Consider the following 9961-nt stretch of genomic DNA (forward strand, 5'->3'; position numbering starts at 1 on the left):
CTAGAAAGGAGAATCATTCACTTGAATGTGGTTGTGATTGTCATTTCATTGCAGCCCAGAAATAAAATAGCCACTTTGCAGTCTCACTGCAGTTCCTGCTGCCTCTTAATCATGTTTTACTCCCCCCCATCACAAAGGAAATGTTTCATTTGTTGTTTTTGTTGTCGTAATGGGAAAATTCTAAGACACAGGTGTGCTTCTCTTAAATTTTTTTTGTTTTATGAAATAACTGTACCAGAGTTTCCCTTCCTGATAAACCTGCTATATTGTTATGTAGGCTGTTTAAGGCAGCTTGTTTGCAGCAGAGGTTACAGAAACTTTTCTGTCCAAGACAGTGTGGTTTTGTTTCTCTTCTGTCCTCTGTAAGGCTTATAGAGCTTCCTCATAAGTATGGGGATTTCACATTGTCTCTGAAGGCCATGCTAACACACTAGTAGTTTCCTCAGCCATTTCTGTCAAATCTTTCTAATTTGACTACATCCATTAACCTCAGTTTTGACCTTTGTTGTTTTTGAAAGTTTTATTAGTGTTTGATGTCCATCTGTACTTTTTTAATTGGCAGTCTACAGTGACTTATTCCAGGTATTTTTTTTGCTGAGCAGATAGAAGTAATAGGATCTTCATTTCCAATAACTTACTGGAACAAGGTTGGCCATGTGTGGATAAACATATAAATGTGTTTTTCAAGTCACTTTTATATAACCTTAGGAGCTGGATCATACTTTTTGAAAGAGAAATTAAAAAAAATGTTATCACATAATACCTTCTTCTGAGGTGGGTAATTGAGAGGGGGGCAGATGGGTTATTTATTTATGGAAAACTATGGTTTGAAAGCACAGATGAAAGTTCAGAGGTGAGGCAAATTTCAAAGTTAATTTCTGAAATGCCTCATGAACATAGAAATTTATATATCTTGTGCCTTTCCCTAATTTGTCTGAGTGAAGTGTTTGAAAACGAGCAACCAAGAGCATGTGTTTGCATTCTTCGTAGTAAAGCTTTCTTTAGACTTTCCTGTATTTCTGTCAAGTCTTCAGATGATATGCCTTGAAATTCTTGCAGTAAATAACAGTGAACAGCCTTGGACACTTCAGCAGTGACTGTCTAATGTAGCCAAACAACAATTTGGGGCAAATTCTGTTCTTTTTTTTTTTTTTTTTTAAACTGTGTGCCTGAAGTACCATCTGAGCTGAGATTCCTAGAAACAGACACTTGGAAGTGTTACTTTAGTCATTCTGAATATTTCTGCAGAAACCCATTTATTCAGGTAAACGATTGCAAGAAAGTTTATAGTTGCTGAACTCCAGCAGTTGAGATATTTTCACAGGACTTTTGGTGGGATTTTGTTTGGTTTGGTGGTTTTATTTAGGTTTGTTTTTAGTCTTCTAAGTCCACTTGACAATCCTGAGTGTTGCTACTTCCGTGTAGACTGTTAGCAGTCATGAAGCAAATGCCTGAACTGGTTTTCTGAATTGTAACTAAACTTAGATTTTTATTTTATTTCTGTAGCTCTGCTTACTCCACTCTTACGCTGTGTTGTAATGGAGGATTTGTCGTTGTACACGTATGAATTTTCTGACTTTCTGCACAGGCTTGTAAAAGAGGGAATTCTGACATAGTGCGGCTGATGATTGAAAGCGGGGCGGACTGTAACATCCTGTCAAAGCACCAGAACAGTGCCCTGCATTTTGCTAAACAGTGTAACAACGTCCTGGTCTATGAGCAGCTCAAGAGTCATTTGGAAACGTGAGTAAACTGTCCTTTGAAGTTTGTTCTGGTGAAGTTTGCAATCCTAGGCATGTCATAATTTTGGTTTAAGTCAAGGGGAGAATGTCAGGCAGGAGAATGGACCTTATTTGAGCAGAAAGTTTACTGATTAATCATATGAAATGAAAATGGTATAAGCTAACAATTAGCAGACACTTGCTTAAACACTGGGTAAAAAGATGAAAAGGAGTAAAAGGGAATTACTAGAAGTGAAAAATTCTTTAAAATATAGCAATTGCAAAAACTAAAGTGTGTAAGCACTGGACAGCTGAATGTCTTCTGCTCAATGCAGAACTAAGGCATGCCAAATAAAATACTGTGCTAAAAAGCATTAAAAAAAAAAAAAAAAAAAAAAAAAGAAATGGACAAAAGAACACAAAGGAAAATGCCACAAAAAGTCAGTGCAGATAGTTAGGGGGTTGTTGGGCCATTAAATATCAGCTGTGAGGTGAGAGTGCCAGGGTAACACTCTCGTGCCAGTAAATGCTGGAAATAAAACCCTTCGTTGTGCAACAGAGTGACTGACGAGCAGTGCAGGGTACATGGCATCTGAGGAGTTTGTCATTTGGCAATGTAAAGGCACACTGAGCTGATGATAATGTGGATGCTAAATGGGGACAAAATAAACATAAAGAGGAGGAGCAAGCTCTAAATATCAATTTGGAGGAATAATGATAATTAACCTATGAGGCCAGAAAATCATAGCCAACAACCTCTAAACTTGGAGAAGATCTCGAGGAAGGTCTTGGAGCTTCTGTAGCAGGTTATTTTGTGACAAATGCCTAGTTAGTGCTAGAAGAACTCTGCCTCAGTGCAAGATCCTTTTATTCTTTTTATGATGATTTTATCCTGATTTATCTATATGATGTAATGCAGCTTATCAAGTAGTTTGTGGTCCAAGCTCATTCTTTTGTTTTACTGTTTTGAATATTAAACAGTAAATTTAAGCATACTAAGTCTAAAAAGTAAGATCTATAAGCAAACAGTCCCATATAAGCAAGGTGCAGTGGTAGTCAGAGTTGAGGGTTAGTGAGCCCTTCTGTAAGGCAGGAGAATTTGTGGAACATTTTCAAAGTGAAATGTCAGGTAAAAAGTTTTAGTGCAAACGAGAAATACAAATACATTTGTGGGGCAAGGTTGTATTTGCTACAAATGCTAAAGGAACTTGGTTATGAAATTACAGAATCACAGAATGGTTGAGGTTGGAAGGGACTTCTGGAAATCATCTTGTCCAATGCCCCTGCTCAAGCAGGGTCACCTAGGGCTGTGGTTGCCCAGGACCCTGTCCAAATGACTTTTGAATATCTAAAAGGATTGGAGACCTCATAACCAATATGGGCAATCTGTGCTGTGATGCTCAGTCAATCTCCCAATGAAAACATGTTTCGTGATGTTCCAGCAGAGTCTCCTGTGTTTCAGTTTGTGCTGATAGCTCCTTGTCCAGTCACTGATCACCACTGAAGAAAGCCTGGCTCTGTATTCTTTGCCCCCTCACTTCAGATGTTTATATACACACTGATAAAATCCACCTTCTCTTCTCCAGGCTGAACAGTCCCAGCTCTTGTGGGGATGAGAGATGCTCTAGGCATTTTGTCGTCTTTGTGGCCCTTGACTGGGTTCTCTCCAGTATGTCCTTGCCTCCCTTGTAGTGAGGAGCCTAGAACTGGACATAGCACCTCCCAGGTGTGGTCTTACCTGTGCTGAGTAGAGGGAAGGGTCTTCTCCCTGGTCCTTCTGGGAATACTCTGCCCAGTACACCGTGGGATGCCATTAGCAGCCTTTGCAGCAAGGGCACATCACTTGGTACGTGTGCCCTTGCCACAAAGGGCAGCATGCACCATGTTCAGCCTGGTGTCCACCAGGTCCTTTTCTGTCAAGCTGCGTTCCAGCTGGGTGACTTCTAGCATGTCCTGGTGGTGTTCCTCCCCAGGGGCAGGACTTTGCACTTCTTTGTTGAACATCATGAGGTTCTGTTGGCCCATGTCTCCAGCCTTGTGTGGCCCCTTCGGATGGCAGCACAATCATCTGGAGCCACTCCTCCCAGTTTGGTGTCATCTGCAGACTTGCTGAGGGTACACTTTACTTGTCATCCAGATTTTGGATTTTCCATTAATGAAGAGTTAAACAGGACCAGCCACAGTATTGACCCAGGGGGTACACCAGTATTGACTGGTTTCCAGCTTAACTTTGTGCTGAACTAATGTGTTCTGATCCAGTTTCATACTGGGAGGAAGATACTAAATATATGCCATTATTTTAAACGCACTCTTAAGCTTGTCTGAGGTGGTATAGATCACTACATTGAGCTTCCGTCTTGAGCTGTAAAGAATGTTTCCATCTTACAACACACTAAATGGAGGGGAAAAAAGTGCTAAAAGCATGAAAACTAGCAATAATTTTTCAAACATAGAAATTTTGTTAAAGTGATCAGGGGAAGTTTAAATGGATAAATGGATATGTTGATTCTTCCCCAGGGGAGGGAATCGTGGCTTGAGAGTTTTAGGGTTTTGAAGGCAAGAGCAAGCATGGAGAGAAGTGATCTGGTATCTGCCACTCAGCGCATTGAAACTTTGTCGCTCATTCACTATTTGATGCTATTTGCCAGTTTGTTTCCTATTTAAAATCTACCACCTTCAGTTTTGGCTGATGTGAATAATGAGGCTGGGAAGACCTTGACGAATTTTAGCAATGAAATGGCAGCTGAAATGAAATATTGATAAATGCAAAGTGATGTCTGTGGGGTATGCCTGCAGTAGTGTGGATTACACAGGGAGTGACACAGCTCTTGCTGACTGAGGATGCTTCTAGGCTTGTTACCTGAAAATGCCAGTTCAGTGCTTCTTGTCAGTCAAAAGGGAAGACAATATAGTAGCAGTGGAGCTGAAGAGTCCATGGTGTCTGGAGTGCCTTAAATAGCAAGTGCCATTCCAGTTGCCTTGTTTTCAAAAACAGATTAGGCAAAAAGGAAAGGTAAAGAGGATCAGACAGGAGTAGCTTCTGTGAGGAGAGACCGAGGGAGGGACACACGTCACCTTGAGACAAGTGAAAAGGTTAAAAATTAACATAAAATCAGAAAAAAAACAACAGCAGAAAATAAGCCAAAACCATGAGGCAGGTTCTACAGGTCACCCTGTTAAATGATGTAGTGATACGTTTGTACTGGAGGAACGTTTTTGCAGAGAACAACTGAATCCTGGATCCCACTGCAGAATTATGTGGTCACAAATGTGTGGGATCTTAAAAGGGATTAAGGAGACTCAAGGAGAGGTGTGATTTGGCTGCAGCCTCCAGTTTTGGATGCCTCTAAATCAGATGGTGTAAAACTGGGACAGTGTACCAAAAAACGACAACTCTTTAATTTCCCGTATTTCCTACAGCTTTGTCTAGCATCTGGAAACTGGGCTAGGCAGGCTTCTGGGCTTGCTTTGCTATGGCAATTCTTGTGATTTCTTTCTGATCAAACACTGAAGCTTTAGATTCTGCAGCTGTTAATCTTGGCAAACATGGAGGGGAAGTGTGCTCTGAATAATAGCTGGAGAAGTTGAGAGAGAGGCAGCACCTTTGCCTTGGAAAAGGGTTTAAAACTCTTGTGTCAAAACAGCTTTCTGAAATTTTTAATCTGCACTGTTTGTCTCAGCTTTTTTTTTTTTTTTTTTTGTGGACCCAATAGATAAATTTCACCAACAGACTGTTAATAAAATGTTTTTTTTTAATTAAGTATTGGGACCTAGGGTTCATCTATGCATAAATGTTAGTGATGAAGACATCCACTTCTGAAAATGTGGAATCCTGTTTTGCATCAGCTCTACTAAATCTGGGTCTGGTAAAGTGATTTTCCTTTGTGAAGCACAGGCCTCATGTGTTTGGTCTTTTAGGCTCTCAAGAGTAGCAGAAGATGCCATCAGGGATTATTTTGAAGCTCGTCTTGTTTTGCTGGAGCCCGTCTTCCCAATTGCGTGTCATCGCCTCTGTGAAGGGCCGGACTTTTCAACGGATTTTAACTATAATCCCCCACAAAACGTGCCAGAAGGTAGGGGGGTGTTGTAGTGGTGGGGTTTTTGTTCATTTTAAAAAAAAAAAAAGGTAGAACAGTGTGTTAAGAAATTGCCTTTAAAGTATATCGTAAAGTATTTGCTCTGTGAAATTTTTTGTGACTTACTGGAGTAGATTGTGTTAATGGTGCTCTGATAATGGAGCACAGGGAGGGCAGTGATACTTTGATGCATTGTGGGTGGGGCTGGTGTGTATCTTGTTGGGTTTTTAAGAAGTTTTCTTTATTGCCACTTTTGCAGCTTCTTTCTTCTGTTGATGGGTTACATTAGCTAAGTGACAAGTATTATAGGAAAGCAGTGGTTTACCTTAGAATTAATGATTTTGAAAAAATGGTAATCTGAGTGTAGTTAGAAAATTTCATGGTGGTTTGTCTTGTTTTGCAGACAGTAGTTAGCACAGGGAGTCCTGCAGTGTCATCACGGCACTGCCGGGATACTAACACGGTCTAGAAATAGTACCAAAAAGAAGCCAGCATCAGTCAACTGTTTCTCCCACAGAACCTTTGAAAAAGCTTGGAGTCAAATTCCCAAGATACTAGGGAATGTATTTTCATTCTTCCAGGAATCAGATACTAATATCTGATGCTGGGCTTAGCTGAGTCATTTCTGTTTACCTTTTGAGTATGTCAGGGAAATACCTGCTGATACTGATTGTTCTTGAACTAATACGTTAACGTGCAACACTAGTGAAACTGAGGTTGAAAGTGGTTGTGTCTGCCCTGTTTTCTGGCTGCTAAAGAGCTGTAATTGAAGTCTCCCAGTTCTTGATTATAGGGATCCTTTATAGAATTAAGAAACCTCATGATTTTTATGTATCAAAATGAGACATTTGTGGGTATTGAAGGTTGTTGCTTACTGAACTTCAGTCCAGTTCATAGAGATCTAGAATTGACCGGGCTCAGTTGTCCTTACTAAGAGAACAGACAACCCAAACCACTGTAACTATTCAGGTAAACTTCAAAACCACAGAGGTGAACCCCCCCCGAGGATTGCTGTGTACATTTTGCTTTCCTTTCTAATAGCCACATAAGGTCTTTCAGCAGCAGAAATAATTTTAACTTGGTGACCAGGTCAGTTGTGTTCTGTGTTGGGATCCACTGGCTTGGGAGATTGGATTTCTGCATGCTGGTTTGATACTCTGTTGGGATTTAATTTGTGACTGAATTGCCTTCCCTTTCAGGATCTGGAATTCTTCTCTTCATTTTCCATGCAAATTTCTTTGGTAGAGAAGTCATTGCTCGGCTCTGTGGACCATGCAGTGTACAAGCTGTGGTTTTAAATGACAAATTCCAGCTCCCTGTATTTTTGGTAAATCTTTTCATACACCTGATTCACTGTAAAACTGCTTTATAAAGTACTTATGGAGCAGCCTGGGAAATCTTAGTGCCTTATTTTGGGTATTGTGATGAAGCATTTTTTAGTAATTTTTATCATGATAAGTTACCTAGTACTCCTTTGTATATGAAGAGAACTACAAACCTTGGGTGTATTAGACTCTATAAAACTTTGACTCAAAAGGCAGGGACATAGTGCTGGACAAGCTGCTTCTAGGTGGCCCTGCTTGAGCTGGGGGATTGGAACAGATGACCATAAGAGGTCTTCTCCAACCTCAACCCTTCTGTGATTCTGTGACTTCAGAACTGAGGGCTTGAGCAGGCAGGGGACAGTTCTGAATGTAAAGCTCTTTCACTTCTCAAATACGCCTAGCCTGTCAAATTTTTGGCCCAAGTAATTTCTTAAATATTTAAAAACTCCTCTCATATTTATGATGATGAATTACTTGTTTTCACAATCGTAAACGCACCACTCTGCACAGTTTTCAAGTCCTGTTGTTTTCTCTATGGTTGCACCAGCAGTTCTTTGCAGTATACGCAACTTTCTTTCAAAAAATGCACAGTGAAAATGTGATGTTCTGTTAGTCTGCTCACACGGTATTCTCAGCCATATCCTGCCATTAATTTTGTTCATTTTCTTTTTCCTTTTAGGATAGTCACTTTATTTATTCCTTCAGCCCTACTGCAGGCCTTAACAAGCTTTTTATACGGTTGGCAGAAGCTCCTACTGCCAAGGTACAAAATGTTCTCAGAATTAAACGTGTTAAGTTGTAGAATAACTGGCCCATAGTCTAAATGCTTCTAGCAGTATGTCACAAAGGTAAAATGAAGGACTTCCCACTGTCTCCTCATCCCAGTTCACATCAGCTACATTTCTGTCCTGTGATGTTGCCAGAATTTAGAAACATTGCCAAGGGTGTTAGTTCTGTCATCATTAAATTTTCTTTGTGCTGCATTTGGAATAATTCATGTGCCAGGATAACGTCATGTTACAGGCTAAGCATTTTGCCCATCTGTATTGTGACTTTAATGACTAACGGATGCATGGAGCATCAGTTACCTTTTGCACACAGATGCTTAGAATTTTGAAGTATTTACTAGGATATATAGTGTCCTTTTAAATGGTCTGTGTAGTCTGTTGTATTTTCCAGGTAGTTTGGGCAGTAGTCCAAGTAGTACTGCATGTTGCAAGATGAATAACAGATCCTGTTCTGGTAGCATTTATTTTATCCTTGGAAGACATACAAGTAAATTCTCTAGATCCTCAGATTTAAAACTGGCACATCTAAATGTTGGGGTTTTGGGTTTGTTTTGCAGTGGAGGGGAAACTGAACTTGTATTCAGATGGAAGCACAGGTGTGTCTAGTTCAGGTTTGGGGCTAACTTGTTCAAACACCACCTAACACAGTAAATACTCTCCTGGAGTCCTTTTACAAGCCATTCCTATTTCAGCAGGGCTGCTATAAACGAATTTTATTAAACACAGATTGTAAATTCCTTTTTTTTTTTTTTTCCCCTTTCTCAGTGACTAGCAATGTTATGCCTTTTCTCATGCTATTATTACAGCATTAGACTATTAGCAGAAGTGTTGAACACAGTAGCTACATGTGAATGATCTTTACATGAAACCCTTGTTTCCCTCTACAGGTGAAGCTGCTAATAGGAGCGTACAGAGTGCAGTTGCAGTGACCTCACAGCTGCAGGGATGTTGAGGGGACTGACACTTTCTTGGATATACTTCTGATCCTCTGTTTAGAGACTGAAAAAGCAGTTTGGAACTTCTTGGCGCCATGCTCTCGAGACTTAAGTTTCCACCTCACGGTCGGGCGCTGGGTGACGTAGGAAGCAGGTGTGTGGTGGAGAGAGAATTCGCTGCACTGGTGGGACAGGGCTGTCAGCTTTTTTCACTTTGTACAGATATAGATGTAAGTATTTGTGCCAATACATACAAACCTGGTTTTCTTTAACTTGTGGAGTCCAGAGTGCATATTTCAGCTTTTCCACAATGTGGAATGGTGCATATAAGAACTATTTAAGGTAACTACATGTTTTTTTTTAAATAGATCTTTTCCATTTGTAAACTAAAATTTTCTACTTACTCTAACATTTCTGTGTAAAATGCAGAACTCTCACATTCTTTGAGCCATAGGCAGAAATTACACTTGGAAGTCACTGCATCAGATTTAACTTTGAATTGCTGAGGGCTGTGTTCTGGTTTGAAACTTGTTCGTGCTGTTGTGTGCTCAAAGAGAATAACTGCCAGACAAGGTCAGGTGTGAACAGAGACATCTGAACAGGCTCGAGCCACAGAGGATTGCAGGCAGATTCCTACTTACACCTGTGTTTTAAAACAACTTCTGTGTTAGAGAGGCAATTGATAGTTTTACAGATATCCTGCCTTCCGAGTTCTTAGTCAAGTGACATACGGGGAAACAGACACAAGCTGAAAGTAGCAAACCGGAAATTTAACTACCTTAAGCATGCAGGCAGTGGTTTTTGTAGACAAGAATATACATAGATTTCAGATGTTCTCAGGCTGACAGATGAGAACATATATTGTCCTGTAACTCAGAAATTCAGTTCCTCAGTGCAAAGAGCTGCTATTTTTTAATTATTATTATTTAAATGACCCATTCTTAGCAGATGACAGCAGTTCTGTAATGGTCCTGTGCTGTAATATATAGATGTAATACTTCTGCATGAAGTATAGAATATTTTTCTTTGTAAATAACCAATATCTTGAAAAGTAAACAAAAAAGACTCCAGATTGTGCCTTTGCTGTTCTGGTTCCCATATGTCGTTTACATGCCA

General features: G+C 40.0%; 1 protein-coding gene across 1 annotated transcript in view; it reads left to right on the forward strand.

Moving 5' to 3' along the window:
• The window catches only part of MPHOSPH8 (M-phase phosphoprotein 8), a gene marked incomplete at its 5' end in the record, with an annotated part of 22485 nt that extends 13549 nt beyond the window's left edge, over nt 1-8936 (forward strand). Inside the window, 5 exon segments of the mRNA XM_008937121.1 lie at nt 1589-1743; nt 5640-5794; nt 6997-7124; nt 7802-7885; nt 8798-8936. Of these exon segments, the coding sequence (XP_008935369.1) occupies nt 1589-1743; nt 5640-5794; nt 6997-7124; nt 7802-7885; nt 8798-8839 (564 nt within the window).
• Nucleotides 8937-9961: the final 1025 nt, after the last annotated feature.

This window comes from Merops nubicus, unplaced genomic scaffold (assembly GCF_000691845.1).
Source record: "Merops nubicus isolate BGI_N331 unplaced genomic scaffold, ASM69184v1 scaffold23413, whole genome shotgun sequence".
Lineage (NCBI taxonomy): Eukaryota > Metazoa > Chordata > Aves > Coraciiformes > Meropidae > Merops > Merops nubicus.